General features: G+C 46.4%; 1 protein-coding gene across 8 annotated transcripts in view; it reads right to left on the reverse strand.

Annotated features, from left to right (window-relative positions):
• Positions 1-591: 591 nt before the first annotated feature.
• Positions 592-21,786, reverse strand: part of SENP2 (SUMO specific peptidase 2) — a 54,393-nt gene continuing 33,198 nt past the window's right edge. For all 8 annotated transcript variants that reach the window (XM_045030338.1, XM_045030334.1, XM_045030333.1 and 5 more), the window contains 8 exons: positions 16,398-16,461; positions 7,611-7,769; positions 6,079-6,210; positions 5,427-5,630; positions 5,215-5,294; positions 4,161-4,245; positions 2,181-2,276; positions 592-1,319 (listed from right to left, as the gene is read on the reverse strand). In XM_045030338.1, the coding sequence (XP_044886273.1) occupies positions 1,257-1,319; positions 2,181-2,276; positions 4,161-4,245; positions 5,215-5,294; positions 5,427-5,630; positions 6,079-6,210; positions 7,611-7,769; positions 16,398-16,461 (883 nt within the window). In that variant the 3' untranslated portion in view covers positions 592-1,256. The remainder of the gene's footprint in view (positions 1,320-2,180; positions 2,277-4,160; positions 4,246-5,214; positions 5,295-5,426; positions 5,631-6,078; positions 6,211-7,610; positions 7,770-16,397; positions 16,462-21,786) is intronic.

Raw genomic sequence — 21,786 nt, forward strand, 5'->3', positions numbered from 1 at the left:
CATGTGCACATGAGGGACAATGTGGGCTGCTGTGAGGGGTGCTTAGTGACTGGAAAGCTAGCCAAAGAGCTGAATGAAGGCAATGTGGAAATGCACAGCATGCAAATATCCTCTTCTAGTATCCAAGCACCTCACCACCATTACATTTTTTGCTCACTATCCCCTGTGAAATAAGGGAGGGTTTTTCCTCCTTTTACAGATGGGGAATTAAGACAGAGACAGTGACGCGTCCATGGTCCCACAAGCAGGCTGTGACAGAGTGAGGAACTGAACCCAGTCTCAGGTTAACACCTCAATGACTGAGCCATTCTTCCTCTCATCCCACATATCCCCCTCCCCACTTATAACATTCAACCCCATCTGCTGAATAATTTAAACTCCCCCACTATCTGCTGACACATGGTATTCAGCCTCCTCAATTCTTATATTCTTCATCTTAAACTCTTCCAGACCTCCTAATGGAACGTTACATTCATGTTAAAGTGAACTGGAAACTAACTTTCCTATGCAAAAATATTTTGAAAGATAACTGCAAATTTACTCTGGTTCTCTTCTTGCAGGTTTTTGTTCAGAAAAGACCCCTTCCATAAGTTACAGCACACTTTCATTTTAATAAAGAAAATAAATATTCATTTTCACATGGGACAGTCTCTTGAAACAAATACTGAACCCCAGCTACAGGGGCTTCACTATGGATTTGTTACAAATCAAAACATAAATGCCTTGCTCCTAGGGTCTTTACAAATCCAGTTTTAGGAATCAAGTGGAGTCTTCTATAGTCCAGAAGCAGAGCAAATCTCTCTTGAACCAGTAGCTAAACACGTCGTCCCCGTGAAGGTGATTTCAGACAGACAGTGACAGTTCTACAGTTGCACAGGACACCTCCGTGCGCCAAAGTTTGCACCACAGTTCCAATGGCTGCAGTGAAGCACCAGAAGTCGCCAGTCTTCAGCAACATGAACTGATGCAGTTTGTTTGGGATCTGTTCTTAACCACCCACTCCAGTCCCTTAGGAGTCACAGCTCAGAGGCTGCAGAGATCTTTGCTTTTTGGTTAGGATGCATTAGCATATTCCAAACAAATATAATTCTCTGGAGTGGACAAAACCACTGCTTTACAGCCTACTCTGAGGAGAGGAAGCTGTTAGCCCAGGTGCCTTTTGAAATAAGGCATTCAAACAAATTAGTTAAGCTAAGAACTAATTATCACTAGTGGTGGATCATAGTATCACTGTGTGAGTATCTCTCAGTCTGGGGTCACAGCAGCTGTTGATTAAGTATCTCCCATACCATCTTTTTGCGGAAGTGAGGCATGTGGTGCTAAAAGAAAAAAAAACAAACAAAAAAAACACTCTATTAAACACTAAACCACAGTAAAAGGTGTCAGAATAAGCGTATTTGTCCACATTCTGTAGGCACGGACCAGAACAGTGAGTGTTCAACATTTGCAACAGTTCCCATGCAATGGTATTTGATACCACAACTTGGCCCTACACTAAGGGACAGAAAATGCAATGCTCTGGCAAATGCTGACTTTAATGAAAACCATGCATGTCATGACTGAGAATTTGCACGTCCTTTAAGAAAAGCCCAATGCAGCTGAAAACAGCTAGTATTTTAACCTGTGAAAAAAACTATTTGGAAAGGAGCCTCAAAGATGCCATAACTAAGTTCAAGCCTACTATTACAAACAGCTCCAGCCCCCTGCACAAGAGGACTGAGACATGATGCTTGGCAAATGGACATAAGCAAAGGCAGGGAATGCAACTCACAGGGCTGGGAGGGCTCACTTGTCAGTACAACAGTAGCACCTGGAAGCCCTAGCCAAGACCAGGGCCCATGGGAGTAGGTGTTGTGTAACTAGCAAGATATGAGCTTACAATTTAACTAGAGGAGACAGGTGACAGAAAACATGCCTAGAGACTGAAGGCACTACAGGTCAGTTTAAAAAACAGGAGTACTTGTGGCACCTTAGAGACTAACAAATTTATTTGAGCATAAGCTTTCGTGGGCTACAGCCCACTTCATTGGATGCATGCAGTGGAAAATACAGTAAGAAGATAGATATCTATACACACACCATGAAACAATGGGTGTTACCATACACACTATAACAAGAGTGATCTATTAAGGTGAGCTATTACCAGCAGGAGAGAAAAAAATTTGTAGAGCTTTCCTCACCTGAGTGAAAGTGATAGGTTTGTCTCTGGAGATATAGTCTGCATATTTACAGGTAAACATCCCGCAGTCACTTCCGTTCAGCTGCTGTGGAATTTCCTACAAGTGAGCAGTGGGAGAAGGTTGCACGTTAGTCCCTTCACCTTTCTTACGAGCTATGCAATGCATTATCTTCAGTACTATGTATCAGCAGCATTTTAATGAGCCGCTTGTGTCCTCCACTCCAGGAAATCAGCTTTAACACCTCCTCCCAAATCAGATAACTACAGCTGCACCATGTTCCATTTGCTGGTAGGGAACATCCCTGTCCTTCACCTGTCGAATCTTTAGAATGCACACTTTCCAGGCCCAGGATGTCCTTACCCAAGTGTGTACTATGGGCCCCAGGCCCCAGTGGGGCTTTGAACTCTAGCAGCACTCCTTACTAGAAAGAATACAGATTCCTCCACTCCTGAGTTAGTGCTTCCTGCAAGTGACGGAGGGGAGGAGGGAATTCCCATTCTGTACAATGAGAGCTACTAAAGGACAAGTTTTGCCTTTGATGATACATGAACAGCTCACTGATCGTAGTGGAAGTTGCATGTGGGGAGAATTTAGCTCTGACCTTTAATTCCCTCCCCACAAGGTATTGGCGACAAATCAAAACTATCAATGTCAGCTTGTTCTCCAGTGACCCAGGGCAAGACAACTCCAACTACCCAGAGGAAGGACTAATGCGTGGGGATCTATTATATGAATTACTATTGTCTGAGCACAAAGCAACAGGAGCTATTCACCTGCAGCTGGAGTTCACAGCTCCACAGGCATCCTAAGAGTTCCTCTGAACTGAATGTGCCAAAGCCCCTAGAAAGCTTTGAGAACTGGGAAAGAGCAATTCCAGCTCACAACAGGGCATGTTCTAGGTGAGGCTATGCCCCTCTCCCCTCCAGCACCTTTGATTTTTTTCCCCCTCCTTCCTCCAAACCCAAGCTAGATGGTGACAAAATGAGGGGTGGAGGATCTCTACAGACAAAGCTATTTGGAGAACATGACAGAACAGACATTTATTTTAGAAGATTCTAGGTCAAGCATGGACAACAGCAATAATTTGAAACAATCTTTGTAGAAAGAGGAGTCTCTCAAATAGCACACAAAAAGCTACCTACCATAAAAAAAAAATTGTTTTAATTTGCACTACTACCCCAATACCTTAATATCGTCAAAAGTTCAAAGCCAGATTCACAGCTGCAGTTCAAGAAATACAGTAAGCACATGTACAAAAGATCAACTACTGTATATAGTTCCTGTACAAGAACTGTTGACATCTTTCATGCATCAGCATGCGCCTTAAAAGAATGAAGGTTAAGGCCATGTCTACACTTACAAGCTTACAGCTGTGCTGCTGTCAGAGCGGCCATGTAGCCGCATTATGCCGATGGAAGAGAGCTCTCCCATCGACATAATAAAACCAGCTCAACGAGAGGCGGTAGCTATGTCAGCAGGAGAGCGTCTCCCACCAACAGCGCTGTGCACACCAGGGCTTATGCCAGCAAAACTTGTCACTCTGGGGAGGGTTCCCCCTCCCCCCCACACGTACATTGAACGATGATAATTTTGTGACATAAGTGCTAGTGTCAACATGGTCTTCATCCTAGTAAGGAATAATGATGAAGTTTGAGATGTTTTTCTTGGACACAGCACCAGCTTATTGGACCAAAGGAAGAAAGCTGGATGGCTGTTCCAAGGACTCCAGTCCACTCCAGATTGCCAGCATTTTTTTCACATCTAAACTGAGTCAGGAAAGAAGCAGTGACAAGGCCAATCAAGTAAATAAAAGACACTGCTAAAGAGTCCATCAAAACATTGTTTCCAGTTTCCAGTTTGGGCTGCTGTATTACAGGCATTAGAGAAAGCCCACAAACAGCCATTCAAAACTTAGAATTGTTTCTCCTGAAGGCATTTGTGGTGTTGGGCTACAGTACATGGACTGTACTGTTCACATACATGTGATTTCATGCTGTAAAGTGTCCACTCTGAAGGCTCAATATCTAGGTTCCTCTTGGTTTTGCTTTCTTCCTGCAGATATCGACTGTTCAACGAAACAAAAACAAAAAAGAGGAGGTATCAGACTTTTCTAACCAAATGTTTTCATATTTTAGGCCAACAGTCTGTAAAGTTGCCTGACAAGGTCTTCACTAATTATGCACCAAAGACCCGAAGTACCAGGAAGGAGGATTATAGGATATAATCATACTATGCTGAAGGTAAACCCACATGTGCCTAGGAACTATTCACATTACTAAAGAGATTTTAGATCTGCACAGGTAATGCTGCAGCCATGTTATATTGGATTGGGGTCTCAGATGGGGCACTGCCAGAAAAAGTGAGGCACATGAGAGACTGGTAGTGATTCACAAGGTCACACAAACTCTTTCCACAGAAGTCAATCTCCAACAGAGGTGGGGAAGTACAGGGTGATTTTAAGTAACATGAAACATGAGTACTGGTGCAATAGAAGAGTCAGTGCCAAACAAACTACAGCATTCACTCAACACACTGAAAGGATTATTATTTACATAAAAATTAACTCCAATGTCTCTAATAGAGCATACAAGAGGATTATGTGTGGAATGCAATTTGGTGGGTTACTTAAGAGCTGCAAAAAATGGCATAACAGCTAGAAAGTAAAGGGGTCTCTCACTGGTAACAGAGGATGTCAATATCCCCTAGGAAGGAGTTCTGGTCCTATGAAGTGTGTTGAGGTTAATGTTCTTAAAGAGGAACGGACTCTCTTTCTATTGGCATCAGAGCTTTAACAGGTCACTCAATGATGGCTCGTTCACAAGACATACTCAAACGTTTTCGGGAGGACAGAATATAATTAGCAGCTGAATGATGTTACAATTTGCACTTTACTGGCAGTGACTAGTCCAGGAAGAGATTCTTATCCCTTAAGGTTAAGTCTTATGCTACGTAAAGCAGGAAAGATTTTCCACACTCACAGGGAAAATGTGCATATGTGAAATGCAATGATAGATTCACTAAAGCATCTACTTACAGCAAAATCTCACAGATACTGTGGCCTCTTTGTCCCATCGAGTCAAAGTATTTGATAGTCTTTCTTCTGACATCTATTACCTGTTATTGAAAGACAGGCATTGGTGCAACAGACTTAGCCAAAGACTCCATGCTGCCTACAGAGCACGAACTAAAGCCTTTTCTAGCTTTTCCTTTCCCTTCCAATTCCAAGGATGGGCCAGTTTGACTCACCACTAATCCCCAGTGTACCCTCAGGTGAATGGGCACAAAGATGAGGTCTTGCTTGAAGAGATCCACACCTTTGGTCCATCTTTTTACTGCCTGGTAACCCCCAGAAATTAATTTGGGGTAGAAGAAAGTACTGAAAGCATGAAGCACTGGAAATCCCTGCTGCTTATTTCTCTCCACCAGAAGATTCATGTAGAAATTGATTACCTATATAATAGAGAGAGTAGAGTTCAGAGAATGAAGGAGACACTCATTTGTCTGTTAAAGTTAAGCTTTATCTGCTGGACTCTTCAGAATTTGCAGTCTGAAAAGACCACACTGACTTCAGCTCAAGTTCTAAGACTCCTGAACTAACTTCCTTCCTTTGAGTCCTGCATTTAAACACACTTGTTATTTCACCCACTCCCCAAAGTCAAACCTGATCCCAAGTTGCTGCTAACTCTTGAAAGCAGCATAATACAAGGATAGAGATATTTTCAGGAGTATTGTTCCCTCTTAAAGGCCCAGCTTTCAGAAGCCTATGGATATTCCTATAGGAACTGAGGTGTGGATCAGAAAATTAAGCTTGTCAACAGCTTAATGTCAGAGAAAGTTGTGGGCACATTTTAATATATATGCTAGCAGAACACAAGCATTCCTACTGGATTAATTTTACCTCATCGTTGAGCCAGTGATGGTTCCTCAGTGTCTGGATATCCCCACGGGTGACCTTTAATTTAAAGGCACTGCTCAAGATCTCATCCTCCTGGCCATGGCCTAATGCATTAGTGATTTTTCTTTCCATGTCCTGAAATGAGCAATTCCACAATGTGACTAGTGAGAAAGTCCTGAACTAGGGTGTATGAGCAACTGGTGCATCACACGAAGTTGAAAAAAGTATTTAAGTGAAATCCAGTAGAGATTAAGCCTGCTAAAGGAAGATGGGCATGATCATACAGTGACACTGGGAGACCAAGGATACCAGTGTTAGTTTCAGAGCAGAGGACTGTTAGCTTTGGTAGCTTTTTCTGTGAAGTTTGTACATTAAGCCTAAGGTACTACACACAGATGCCTGCACTTCATGCTATTTACTTGGATGGTTACACTTTTAAGCTATTTTAAATGGCGCTTCAGTCATTTTGATTTATCAGATTTACCCCAGCACAGAACCATGGATATGTTTACACTGGCTCTGGTTTGGAAGTTCAGTCATTTTCTTACGGATTAAAAGGGATAATGGGAGTTTAAGAGGCTTGAGAGAATTCAACAAACACTAAAACCAGTATTGCAAGCATTTCACAGTCAATCAATGCAGATCAATCAGAATAAGAGATAGGTATCATGCAGAAATAGAAAAACGCAAAACACACACATCAGCAGACAGCACAGCTGAAGAAAGGACAATAAAAAAAACTAGAGTTTCAAAGAGAAAGCCACCTGTCCCCCAGGCAATATTGTGGCCCTTGTGATCCTCAGCAGTCAGCCAACCACCACTTGGTTTAACTGAAATCGGGCTGATAGCAGAGCATTCCCAGCTCAAACTCATTTCTCACCTTTAGTTTACAAGAGTCTAGATTTGCTGTGTGCCAAAGGTCACCACAAGACTAACCTAATTCTCCCAGACACATCTGAATGGGAATGAAAGGGAACATTATAGTGGGCTGTATTGGAGGCCACACTGACAGTTAGGAAGTCTGTATTTTGCATCTGATCACACACACTGTTAGAGCTGTCATGGATGCAAAGAGAGAAGTCTAAGTAATGTTTAGTTTCATTGCTGGTAGAAGATGGATTTTGATCTGTGGACCAAAAGAAAATAAATACATTCTATTTTTGATTGAGCTGAACTAACAAACAAGGAAAATGCCCTTGTCTCTTCTATTGTAGCATCTACCAAGGTACGCATAGAAAGTAATCAGGCAGTTTATAAAGGAATGAGTAAAAACATCCATTTGTTTTGCTAGCTCCCTGAAAATCCAATGTCAGTGGATTGGCAAGAATGGCCTGATTCCAAGTGATTAGAAGGTACGACTAGCAGACAAAATTTACTTTAGAAGAGGCACCTAGAATCCCTGATCCCTTTTGAACATGGTCAGTACATTAGCTAATATCAGGTGCGCACACAAAAAGAACCTGCAAAAAAGCCCAAATGATTCCATCCATTTTAGTTCACCTCTCCAAACCAGAAAGCCAAAAAAGGCATGGTACCTCTGTGAGCTCAGGAAGGCGCTCTGTACTCTTCTCTGGGCCTGGGCACTTCTGTTCTTTCACCACAAGTGCAGTTGGCCTTCTGGCTACAGCAGAGCTCCTACTGGCCAGACATAACCGAACTGACATCTCCTTTGACAGGTCAGCCTCCAGCCATCTCTGTTATACAAAAGGAAGCTCAATAGCATATAAACAGGAAGTTATGATTTGTTGCAGTGCATAGCGTGACAGTCTTGTTCAAATATCAAATGAAAGCACTCAGCAAATATTCCTGACCATCAGATTCCACACTTAACGAATTAAAACACTCAATCTAGCTCTCATTCGGAGCCAGGCGAGGTATTGCTAGGATTGAGCACACTTCCATTAAATGTGCCCATTTACAAACGCTTTAGACCAGGGGTTCTCAAACTTCATGGCACCACAACTCCCTTCTGACAAAAAAAAACGTTACTATATGACCCCAGGAGGGGGGACCGAAGCCTGAGTCCACCTGATCCCTGCCACCTGGTGGGTGGGAGAGGAGGAGAAGCTGAAGCCCAAGGGCTTCAGCCCCAGGTAGGGGGCCTGCAATCTCAGCTCCACCACCCAAGGCTGAAGCCCCAGATAGTGGGGCTCGGGCTTTGGTTTCGGCCCCAGGCACCAGCAAGTCTAAGCCAGCCCTGGCTACCCCATTAAACAGGGTTGTGACCCACTTTGGGGTCCTGACCCACAGATTGAGAACCACTACTTTAGGCTAAAGTTGTTAGGATTTAGCGTTGTTAACCCACTGCAGTTAAGTGGGTGAGAGGAAAGTGTTTCAGGCCACTTTCAGACTCAGGAAGACAATCACAGAAATGTATGAGTGGAAAGGACCTCAATAGGTCATTCTAGTCCAGTCCCCTCCTCTGAAGCAGGATTAAGTATCCATCTGACAGGTGTTTGTCTAACCAGTTCTTAAAAACCTCCAATGATGGATATCACATTCTCCCTAGGTAAATTTGTTCTGGTGCTTAACTACCGTTACCTTAAAGTTCGGACGTTTTTCCTAATGTCCAACAAATCTCTCTTGCTGCAATTTAAAACCATTACTTCTTGTCCTGTCCTCAATGGATACAGAGAACCATTTATCACCCTCCTCTTTATAACAACCTTCTACATACTTGAAGAATATGTTCCTGTTATGTCTGCTCTTCTCCAGACTAAACAAACCAAATTTTTCAAATCTTTCCTTATCGATCATGTTTTCTATACCTTTAATCATTTTTGTTGCTCGCCTCTGAAGTTTCCACATTTCCCAAAGCTTGGTGCCAGAACTGGACACAGTACTCTGAGGCCTCATCAGTGCTGAGTACAGCAGAATTACTTAGGTCTCGCTTTCAACACTCCTGATAACACATTTCAAAATAATTGGGTGGTTTTTTCACAAAAGTATTATGTAGTTGACTTAGTTTGTGATCCCCCATTACCCTCAGTCTTTTCTGCAGTACTTCTTCCTAGGCACTCATTTTCCATTTTGTATTTGTGTAACTGATTATTCCTTCCTAAGCACAGTACTGTTCATTTGTCCTAATTCAATTTCATCCTATTTCAGACCATTTCTCTAGTTTGCCAAGATCATTTTGAATTCTAATCCTGTCCTTCAGAGCACTTCCAACCCCTCCCAACTTGGTATTGTCTGCAAATTTTATTAAAAAGCGTACTCTCTCTGCAATTATCCTAATCATTTATGAAGATATTGAACAGAACTTCACCCAGGATAGATCCCTGCAAAACTCCACTCAATATGTCCGTCCAGCTTGACTGTGAGCCATTGGTAACTACTCAAAGTACAGTTTTTCAACCAGTTGTGCACCCACCTTTAGAAGATTAATCTAGGCTATATTTCTCTAGTTTGTTTATGAGAAGGTCATATGAGACTATCAGAAGTCTACTAAAGTGGAGATCTATAGCATCAGTTTATGTTTGGGAGGTTCTTTGCCACTGTAAAGGGCTACAAAGTTGGTTTGGTTTTTTGGTTTAAAAAAAAAGTCTGAGTACCCCACACGGACTGGATATTTGACAATAAAGACAGTTTTGTATCCAAACTTGGTACTTCTCTATGTTTTAGACCATGTAAGTTTTCCTGATATCCCAACTTAGCCTATTTAAAAAAATAGATTTAAGACACTCATCTTCCCACCTGTGCAGCAAGCGAAATACAGGTGAACATAAACAACTATGTATAAAGCAGAGTGGTGTTGTATTTCTAGTTTAGAAAACCAAAATTAAAAATGTAGTTAAAAAATGCAGCAACCCTGAAAGAACCTTAGTAGTTAAGGGAAAAAAGGTTTACCTGGTTTACAAACTGGAAATTTAACTGTGGCACCAAACCAAATCTCAGAGACAAGAATCGGGGGGGGGGGGTGGAAATGCAAGCACCGCAAAATCTATTCAGAAAGGACTGATGACGCAATAGTGTATCCTATAGTGATGTGGATAAATTCCAATAAATGCTACATGTTTGAGGGTTTGCCCATCAACTTCCAAGATGGACAGAAGAGAAAAAGACGGTTACTCACCGTTGTAACTGTTGTTCTTCGAGATGTGTTGCTCCTATCCATTCCAGTTAGGTGTGCGCGCCGCGCGTGCACGGCTCTTCGGAAGATTTTTATCCTAGCAACTCCGGAGGGTCGGCCGGGCGCCCCCTGGAGTGGCGCCGCTATAGCGCTAGATATATACCCCAGCCGACCCGTCCGCTCCTCAGTTCCTTCTTGCCGGCTATTCCGACAGTGGGGAAGGAGGGCGGGTCTGGAATGGATAGGAGCAACATCTCGAAGAACAACAGTTACAACGGTAAGTAACCGTCTTTTCTTCGAGTGATTGCTCCTATGCATTCCAGTTAGGTGATTGCCAAGCCTTACCTAGGCGGTGGGGTCGGAGTGAGACGTGGCAGAGTGTAAGACTGCTGAGCCGAAGGCTGCATCGTCTCTAGATTGTTGCACCAACGCATAGTGGGAAGCGAAGGTGTGGACAGAAGACCAGGTGGCCGCTCTACAGATGTCTTGGATGGGGACATGAGCTAGGAAGGCGGCAGACGAGGCTTGCGCTCTCATAGAATGAGCGGTGAGGCGGCTAGCTGGCACACGAGCAAGCTCATAACATGATGTTACCCAGGAGGAAATCCTCTGAGAGGAAACCGGCTTGCCTTTCATGCGATCAGCAACCGCTACGAATAGCTGGGGCGACCGCCGGAAGGGTTTCGTTCGCTCTATGTAAAATGCGAGGGCCCTGCGGACGTCAAGGGTGTGAAGCTGTTGTTCACGACTTGAGGCGTGCGGCTTCGGGAAAAAGACCGGGAGGAAAATGTCCTGGTTCAAATGGAAGGTCGACACCACCTTAGGGAGGAAGGCTGGGTGTGGCCAAAGCTGTACCTTGTCCGCATGGAAGATGGTATACAGCGGACCAGCCGTTGGGGCGTGCAGCTCGGAAACTCGTCTTGCTGATGTTATAGCAACGAGAAATGCCGTTTTCCATGATAAATAAAGAAGGGAACATGTGGCCAAGGGCTCAAATGGGGCTCCCATAAGCTTAGCGAGAACTAAGTTCAAATCCCAAGAGGGTGTAGGGCGCCGTATCGGTGGGTACAAGCGATTTAGTCCCTTAAGGAAGCGGGAAACCATCTGGTTGGAAAAGATGGACCATTCTCCTACGCCAGGTCGAAAGGCAGAAATTGCCGCCAGGTGCACCTTCAATGAGGAGACCGTGAGGCCTTGCTCCTTGAGAGACCAGAGGTAGTCCAGGATCGTAGGAATAGGGACTGTGAAAGGATTGAGACCCTTCTGGTCGCACCAGAGTGCGAAACGTTTCCACTTTGCGAGGTAGGTTGCTCGAGTGGAAGGCTTCCTGCTTTCCATCAGGACTTGTTGCACCGCCACAGAGCAGTCACGTTCCGCTCGGGTCAGCCACGTAGGAACCAAGCTGCAAGATGTAGGGACTGCAGGTCCGGGTGGCGAAGCCTGCCGAAGTCCTGTGTTATCAGGTCCGGCCATAAGGGAAGAGGGATGGGATCTCGTACCGAGAGCTCGAGCAGCAGGGTGTACCAGTGCTGTCTCGGCCAGGCCGGAGCAACGAGTATGAGGCGGGCCCTGTCCCTCCGAAGCTTGAGTAGCACCCGGTGTACGAGGGGGAACGGAGGGAAGGCATACAGCAGGTGATCCGTCCAGGAGCGGAGAAATGCGTCCGATAGGGAGCCCTGGGAGCGACCCTGGTAAGAGCAGAACTGGTGGCATTTCCTGTTCTCTTTGGAGGCAAACAGGTCTATTTGGGGAAACCCCCACCTTTGGAAAATTGTGTGCACCACATCAGGACGAAGGGACCACTCGTGGGAGAGGAATGACCTGCTGAGATGGTTGGCCAGCGTGTTCTGCACTCCTGGAAGAAACGACGCTACCAGGTGAATAGAGTGGGTTATGCAGAAGTCCCAAAGGAGCACTGCTTCCATGCAAAGCAGGGAGGAGCGAGCCCCGCCTTGTCTGTTGACATAAAACATCGCCGTTGTGTTGTCCGTGAAAACAGCCACACATAGCCCTTGGAGATGGGCGTGGAAGGTTTGACACGCCAAGCGGATCGCCCGCAGCTCCCCTGACGTTGATATGGAGGGAGAGCTCTCGGGGCGACCAGAGACCCTGGGTGTGTAGGTCGCTGAGGTGTGCCCCCCACCCCAATGCCGAGGCATCCATTGTCAGGGTGATCGACGGGCTAGGAGGGCGGAATGGGACTCCGGCACACACGACCGCTGGGTCCAGACACCAGTTGAGCGAATTGAGGGTTGGTTTCGTGACTGTGACCACCATGTCTATGGAGTCGTGGTGCGGGCGGTACACCGACGCAAGCCAAGTTTGAAATGTGCGAAGACGCAGCCTCGCGTACATGATCACGAACGTGCATGACGCCATGTGGCCCAGGAGTCTGAGGCAGGACCGCACCGTTGTCGTGGGAAAGGATTGTAGGTCCCGGACGAAGGAAACCATAGACTGGTGCCGAGGTCGAGGGAGGCAGGCCCTGGCCAAATTGGAATCCAGGACCGCTCCGATGAACTCCACCCTCTGTGATGGAGCTAAAGTGGACTTCTCAGCGTTTATCATAAGTCCTAGATGCTGAAACAGGGCTAGGATCTCGGCCAGTTGACATGCTACCAGTTGGCAGGATGGTCCGCGGACCAGCCAGTCGTCGAGATACGGGTACACATATATGCGACGACAGTGGAGGGCTGCGGCAACCACTGCCATGCACTTGGTGAAGACCCTCGGCGCGGTGGAGAGGCCGAAGGGTAGCACCGTAAACTGGTAGTGCAGGTTGTTGACGACGAAACGCAAGTAACGTCGATGCGGAGGGTAAATCGCGATATGGAAATACGCGTCCTTCATGTCGAGGGCGGCAAACCAGTCTCCCGGATCCAGGGAAGGAATAATGGTCCCCAGGGTTACCATGCGAAACTTGAGCTTGAGTAGGTATCTGTTGAGCTCTCGGAGGTCTAGTATGGGTCGTAGACCTCCCTTCGCCTTGGGGATTAGGAAATATCGGGAATAAAATCCCCTGCCTCGCATGTCGTTCGGCACCTCCTCTATGGCACCCAAACTCAGAGTCTCGACCTCTTGCAGTAGGAATTGCTCGTGAGAGGGGTCCCTGAAGAGGGACGGGGAGGGTGGGTGGGAGGGAGGGGGCGAAACAAACTGAAGGCGGTAACCATACTCCACCGTGCGAAGTACCCAGTTGTCCATTGTTATCTGGGACCACGCCTGGAGGAAGTGGGAAAGACGGTCGAAAAATAACGGGGAAGGATCCGGTGAATACACTGATGGGCCGTCCTCGGGCGTCCCATCAAAAGGCTTGCTTAGGCCCCTGAGGGGGCTTGGAGGGCGCTTGGGACTGATTACCCCGGTTACCCGACGGTCTACGGCGGTTCACCCTGCCTCTGCGCCTATCAGGCAGTGGCCTGACCTGATTAAACTGGCGGTACGGCTGCTGCCGGAAGGACCTCCGCTGGGTAGCTGGCGTGTGCATGCCCAGGGTACAGATGGCGATTCGGCCATCTTTGAGAGTCTGAATCCTCGAGTCCGTTTTTTCAGAGAAGAGGCCCTTGGTGTCAAATGGAAGGTCCTGAAGAGTGTACTGGACCTCGGGAGGCAAGGTGGAGGATTGCAGCCAGGAGATTCTCCTCATGGTCACTCCCGCGGCCAAAGTTCTGGCTCCTGAGTCTGCCGAGTCCAGAGAGGCCTGGAGGGATGACCGGGAGGCTTTCTTGCCCTCTTCAATAAGGGCTGAGAATTCAGGTCGGGAGTCTGTTGATACCAGCTCCGTAAAGGTTGAGAGTGACACCAAGGTATCGTAAGTGTAGCGACCGAGGAGAGCCAATTGATTGGCAATCCTTAGCTGGAGGCCACCGGCCGAATAGACCTTCCGGCCCAACAGATCCATCCTCCGCGCTTCTTTTGATTTTGGCGCTGGAGCTGGTTGCCCATGTCGCTCCCGGTCATTAACGGACTGCACTACTAAGGAGTCTGGGGCTGGGTGCATGTACAAATACTCATACCCGTTGGGTGGAACGGAGTATTTCCTTTCCATCCCTCAAGCGGTGGGAGGGATGGAAGCTGGTGACTGCCACACCGTATTGGCATTTCTTTGTATGGTCCGAATGAAGAGCAAGGCCACCCGCAGCGGGGCCTCAGCTCCAATTATGGTGGTCACCGGGTCATCGTCCTCAGCAACCTCTTCGACAGGGAGGTTAATGCTCTGGGCCACCCGTCGAAGCAGGTCCTGGTGGGCCCGCAGGTCAATCAGTGGAGGGCCCGATGTCGACGCCCCCGCCACCGCCTCATCTGGTGAGGAAGACGATGACAGGCTTCCGGCGGGGGCTCGTCCATGCGCTGCGAGGCCTCCGCGTCTGTGGGGATGCTCTCCCACTACAGGTGGTGATGGAGGAGGTCCGCTGACCGTGGCTTCTGGCGCCCTGTGGTCAGAAGTCCTGGGCCGCTGAGTGAAAGGGACCCCTTGAGCCTCGTGGTAGGCCCAGGGGGTCCAGAAGCCCCATTGTTGGGGGCCGTGGTCCTGCCCTTGGGGGTCGGCGCGTCGATCGCCCACACTGCCCACTTGGGAAGAGACTGAAGGCTGGCGGGAAGGCCACGGGGGGGCAGAGGCACTGTTGGACTGTGCTGTCGATGCCGCCGGTCTGTCCCTGGACGGTGCCGGTCGTCGCGGTTCCGGGAGTGAGAACGAGACCATCAACTGTGCCAGTGCCGGGAGGTCGACCGAGATCTCGACTGACGTCGGTGGGAGCGGCTGCGAGATGACCGGTACCAGGAGCGGTACTGGGATCCGGACCTTCGTCGGTACCGACGGTCAGGTGACTGGGACTGGGATCGTCTCCGGGAGTGCGACTGGTACCGCGATGTCGAGCAGTACCGGGATTGCGACCGGTGCCGGGATCTGGATCGGCGAGAAGGCGAACGTCTCCGGGATCGGGACCGGGTCCGGGACCTGGAATGCCTTCTATCCCGTCTGTCAGGGGAAGGAGGCCTCGTGATGGCCGGTTTGCCCACTGACTTCACAGCCCGCACTGGCGGTGCCGGGGGCTGGAGACACGGTGGCTCTGTGAGCTCAATCAGCTCTCTCGCCGTCGAGAAAGTCTCGGGCGTCGACGGGAGAGGCAGCTCGACCACGGTTTGCACCGGGGAGCAGGGCGGTACCGGACTCAACGGCTCTTGCGGCGCCGGAGTCGACGGTACTGTGCACGGTTTGTGCACCACCACAGTCGGTGCCGGAGGTGGCTGGGTGAGCGGTCCCGATGCAGGAGGTTTGGAGGCCGTCTGCGCCAGCCTACGCTTCCTCGCAGGAGAGAGGGAACGGTGCCGGGACGCCGGTGCCGGCTGTTGTTTTTTCAAAGTCTCGGTACTGGACCAGCTCGGGACCGCTGGTGCGCTCCGCACCAAAGAGGACTGCCAAGTTGTTGGTGTCGGCACCGTAGGGCTAAGTGCCGACTCCATCAATAGCTGCTTTAACCGAAAGTCAGTCTCTTTCTTTGTCCTCGGCTTGAACGACTTGCAAATAGGGCACTTATCTGCACGATGGGACTCTCCTAAGCAGCGCAGGCAGGAGTCGTGAGGGTCTCCAATTGGCATGGGCCGCTGGCAAGCCGAACAGGGCTAAAACCCCAGTGCCTTGGGCATGAGCCCGCACCGGTTCGGGAAAAGAGGGACTAAGCCCCCCCGATTCCCCTTAATCCATTAACGAATTAACTGAACTAACTATTTAAAATAACTATATACACTAAATACAACAAGAACCAGAGATAAGCTAGGGATGTGGAGGTCAAAGGAGCACTCCACTGTTCCAACGGCCGTCACGGGCAGTAAGAAGGAACTGAGGAGCGGACGGGTTGGCTGGGGTATATATCTAGTGCTATAGCAGCATCACTCCAGGGGGCGCCCGGCCGACCTGCCGGAGTTGCTAGGGTAAAAATCTTCCGAAGAGCTGTGCACGCACGGCGCGCACACCTAACTGGAATGCATAGGAGCAATCACTCGAAGAAGAACTGAGAAGATGCAGCATACTGACCAGAGCCCAGACTCACAAGGGGTCTTCCACCATCACTATATTCTGTAAGTCTCAAAGACCGCACTCCCACAAAAGCCATATGCCACTGGGTTAAGAACATTATTCAATGATATGCTCAAGTATGGAAGTGCACAGTTAGGGTTGAATGTACAGTTTAGTTACAGGACGTCACATTTTTTAAAAGAGGAAAAAAGCTGGAGCTTCCAAACTTACCCCTTCATTTTTCTGCCCAACTGTCATTTCAGGCTCTTGTGAATTTTCTGCTGAAGTCCGAGATCTTAGAGACAAAAACAGGCAGAGTTTCACAACTAGGGATATTTACTTAGTAAGTTACCTGTGGGGTAAGGAGTCAGGGGTGTGTGAGGAGGGTTGGGAAAGGCTCTCTGTGGGGTTGGAATCTGGCCAACGTGCAAGAAGAACAAGAGTTATTTGGAATCAATACTTTGAGGGGATGCAGGTGGAGAAAAGAGGAAAGGCAAAGGGAAGGAAAGCTGGAAATACCCACCAAAAGTAGGGGACTGGGGCGAGTACCAAAGCATGGCAAAAAAAAAAATACAAGATGTAGCTTAAAGTTAAGATATAATGCACGACAATCATGAATTGAAAAGTCTTTTGTAATATAAATGAAAAACTCCTCACAAAAAGAAAGCACTCGTTTACCTGAAGGGCATGCATCCAGATACAGTTACGCCAACCTAGTTACAAGTCTGAAAAATTTCACTCCCTACATGACAGAGTTAGGTCGATCTTAACCTCACTGTAGATCCAGCTAGGCTGATGGAAGAATGCTTCTGTCGAGCTAGCACTGTCTCTTGGAGAGGTGGATTACCTACATTGACAGAAGAGGTTTTTCTGTCAAAGTAGGAAGCATCTACAGTACAGATGTTTTTGCAGCATGAGCTTTCGTGGGTGAATACCCACTTCTTCGGATGCAAGAAAACATCTGTTAGTCTATAAGGTGCCACAGGATTCTTTGCTGCTTCTACAGAACCAGACTAACACGGCTACCCCTCTGATACTCTACAGTACAGTACATCATACTTGTGCCATTGTAGTGCAGACATGACCTTAAAGTGGGTGGACAGAATAAGTTTACTTGACTCTTATAGGATTGCTAGGGAAGCTGCTATCCTTACTGGAAAAGGCTTACCCTTGAAAACTATGCAGCATCTGAAGTGAAGCATGTTACTGTGCAAGGAATTATACACTGACAGGTTTTACTTTTATCAGCATAAATGCTCCAAAATGAAAAAGTTCTTGCATCTTTTTGATCCAAGTCTCCTTTTTAAAAAGGGACCCATATATAAGACAACTTGTACAGTGGGTTTAGGATCTAATACATTAGAAGACAAATTCAATCTAGTGAGAGAAGATAATCGATATCCAGGTTAGGCACCCCAGATGTTTTATAGAAGTACAGCTTTGTACTTTTGTAGCACAAGGCATACAAACAGAAGACTTCTTTCTATTCAAACAGCCACTCAGATTCTTAGACTTTGGATGATCAAGATGGTCCCTTCTGGCCTTAGTCTGACCTCCTGCATATTGCAGGCCACAGAACCTCACCCATCTACTCCTGCAATATGCCCAGAGCCTCTCGCTGAATTACTGAAGTCCTCAAATCATGATTTAAAGACTGCAAGTTACAGAGAATTCGCCATTTACTCAAGTTCAAACCAGCAGGTGAACCCTCACTCTAGAAGAAGGCAACCCCCTATCCCCAAGTTTTCTGCCAACCTGACCTGGGGAAAAATTCCTTCCTGACCTCAGATACGGGAATTAGTTAGACCCCAAGCATGTGGGTGAGACCCACCAGTCAGACACCTGGGCAAGAATTCTCTGTAGTAATTCAGAGCCGTTCTCATCTAGTGTCTCATCTCTGGCTACTGAAGATATGTGCTACTAGCAGTCACAGATGATTCACATGCCATTGTAGGGAGTCCCATCATACCATCCCCTGCATAAGCTTGTCAAGCTCAGCCCTGAAACCAGTTAGGTTTTTTTGTCCCACTGCTCCCCTTGGAAGGCTGTTCCAGAACTTCACTTCTCTGATGGTGAGAAACTTTTGTCTAATTTCAAGCATAACCTTGTTGATAACCAGTTTATATCCATTTGTTCTTGTACCAACATTGGCCCTTAACTTAAATACCAGGGAAGGAGAGGAGTTATTTATCCCTTGGATGTATTTTGAGAGAGCAATCATATCTCCCCTCAGTTTTCTTTTGATTAAACAAGCAAAGCTCCTTAAGTCTCCTCTAATAAGGTACGTTCTGCATTCTTCTGATCATCCTGGCAGCCCTTCTCTGCACCTGTTCCAGTTTGAATTAATCTTTTTTTAAACAAGGGAGACCAAAGTTGCACACAGTATTCCAGATGAGGTCTCACCAGTGCCTTGTATAATGGTAATAATACTTCCCTCTCTCTCTGCTGGAAATACCTTACCTTGTGAAAATGCAGAACTACTAACTTTGGTATGTAACCTGTCACTTAAAATCATATTCTGTACCAGATGACTGAAGGATGGCTATTACGATGCCAATTTTATTTTAAAAAGGCTCCAGAGGCCATCCCTGGCAATTACAGGCCGATAAGCCTAACTTCAGTACCAGACAAACTGGTTGAAACTATAGCAAAGAACAGAATTATCAGACACGCAGATTAACAGAATGTGTTGGGGAAGAGTCAACATGGCTTTGTAAAGGGAAATCATGCCTCACTGATCTACTAGAATTCTTTGAGGTGGTCAAACAAGTGGAAAAGAGTGATCCAGTGTATATAGTGTACTTGGAGTTTCAGAAGACTTTTGACAAGGTCCCTCACCAAAGTTCTCAAGCAAAGTAAGCAGTCATAGGAAAAGAGGGAAGAGCCTCTCATAGATCAGTAACTGGATAAAGGACAGAAAACAAAGGGCAGGAATAAATGGTCAATTTTCACAGTGGAGAGAGGTAAATAGTGGGGTTCCTCAGTGATTTGTACTGGGACCAGTGCTGTTCAACATATTCATAAATAATCTGGAAAAGGGGGTAAACAGCGAAATGTCTATCTTGAGTCATTTTGTAAAGTCCAAAGCAGACTGTGATGAGTTACAAAAGGATTGCACAAAACTGGGTGACTGGGCAACAAAATGGCAGGTGACATTCAAATATCAATAAATGCCAAACAACACACATTGGAAAACAATCCCAACTATATGTACGAAATGGTCTAAATTAGCTGTTACTACTCAAAAAGGGTCTTGAGTCATTGTGGATGGATCTCTGAAAACATCTGTTCAACGTGCATTAGCAGTCAAAAAAGCTAACAATGTTACGAAACATTAGAAAAAGAATAAGTATTTTCTGCCTATCATAATGCCTTTATGAAAATCCATGGTACACCCACATCGTGAATACTGCGTGCAGATCTGGCTGTCCCATCTCAAAAAAGCTATAGATTAGAACTGGAAAAGATTCAGAGAAGGGCTACAAAAATGTTTAGGAATATGGAAGACCTTCCATATGAGGAGAGATTAAAAACTGGGACTTTTCAACTTGGAAAGGATCACTAAGAGGAGATATGATGGAGGTCTATAAAATCTCGACTGGTATGAAGAAAGTGAATAAGGAAATGTTATTTACCCCTTTACGTAACAAGAACTAGGGGGTCATCCAGTGAAATTAATAGGCAGCTGGTTTAAAACAAACAGAAGTACTTTACACAACGCACAGTCAACCTGCGGAACTGAATAAAAATCTCTAGGGAAAGGGAAGCACGACCCTGCAGTTGCTGGAGGATGTTCTGGCGTTTGAGCGCAAGATGAGAGTGTTTGCCAGAGATGTACAGAGAGGTACGCTCTCTCACTTCCCCTCCCTGAGAGAGTTCAAAGAAGAGAACAAATCACAAATTGTGATTATTTACACTGTGCAATTATGGCAATGCAAGCTGCATTTGGAGAAAGATTCAGCGAGTTCAGAAAGGAAAAAAACACTCTGTCCTTCCCTGTCACACCGCTGGACATCGACCCATCCCTGCTGAACATATCCGCATTCACAGGGATAAGTCAGCCCGATCTTGAAATTGAACTGGCCGACATAGCGGATAAAGACTTATGGGTGTCCAAGTTCAAAAGCCTGACAGCGGATCTCGAAGAAGTCGCCTGTCAGAAGGCCACTTTCGCTAAAGAGCACAAATGGAATGATATTGAAAACCTCCCCAAACCCGACAAACTTGTTTTTGAAATATGGAGTGCCATTCCCGACACGTATATGAACATGAAAAAGTATGCATTTGGAGTCCTGTCCATCTTTGGCTCAACATACTTATGCGAGCAAGTTTTCTCGAGCATGAACTTCATAAAGTCCAAATATCGCTCCCGCCTCACAAATGAGAGCCTACAGTCCTGTGTGAAGATCAAAGTCACATCTTACAGCCCCGACATAGGGAAGATCAGCATCGAGCTTCAGAAACAGAAGTCACATTAAACAGGTGAGAACACTAGCATTTAATAGGCTATTATTATTCAGAAAAAAACATTTATTTTAGACCCAGAGCTGATGTAGTTTTTTATTGTATGTTCAGGTGCTTCGGCTGATTGCTGGCCGAGAAAGAAACCCGAAGAGGATGAGAGCACACTGAAATGGACTTGTCAAAAAACGTTCCTAATTTTATGTTTACTTTTTTAAAACTGCTAAGCTGCAACTATATGTTTTTTTATATTAAAGTGGGCTACGTTTTATTTTAATTTTACACAAATACGGGAAGGACTCAAAAAGGCCTGCATAGTTCAGTGTTTAATTTATTTCAAAGTAGGCCTACACATGCACACTGCACTTGTGTTGTATTCTGTTGTTGTAACAGGTAAAATTAAAAAAAGATTAAAACTTTTAAAAGTTTATAAGCAGCGTTATGTTTTGCGGCTCCAGACTATTTTTCTTTAGTGGAAGAGGGGGCAAAATGGCTCTTTTGATAGTAAAGGTTGCCGACCCCTGGACTAGATGATCATAATGATCCCTTCTGACCTTAAAGTCTATGAGTCTAAATGATTGCCTGTTCTATTCATTTCTTCTGACAGTGGCTAATGCCACATGCTTCAGAAGACAGGATATTGGGCTCGATGGATCACTGGTCTGATCCAGTATGGCAGTTATTATCTTCAGCCACAAGTGATAGGATGTTTTTCCTCTTTTATACATTTCCTGCATGAGTTCGTTCAAGAGCATAGATTTGTTTGGTTTCGTCCACATTGTTATTGGGGCATTTAATGCATTAGATGAGGTATACCACATTATGATAGGCCTGTGTAGGATCCAAGGTGTGTTGTGAGAGGTGTTCATCATTGTAGCAGTGGAGATGTTTGCAGGTTTTGCATCTGTTTCTGTCGAGGTCTGGTGTTGCCCTGGTGGCCAGGGTGTGTTGGTCTGTGGGGAGCTTGCTTCCGATTATGAGCTTGGAGAAGCTGGGGGTTGTTTGAAGACCAGAAGTGAGGGTTCAGAAAAGATCTTTCAGGATGTGGTTCCTATTGAATCTGGGATTTATTTTGAGGATATCCTATATTGGTTCCAACGCGAGGTGGTACTAGGGGTCTGTGGTCAGAGGAGGTTTTATATCTGTATTGAAGCAGGTT

The sequence above is a fragment of the Mauremys mutica genome, chromosome 9 (genome assembly GCF_020497125.1).
Source record: "Mauremys mutica isolate MM-2020 ecotype Southern chromosome 9, ASM2049712v1, whole genome shotgun sequence".
In the NCBI taxonomy this organism is placed as follows: Eukaryota; Metazoa; Chordata; order Testudines; family Geoemydidae; genus Mauremys; species Mauremys mutica.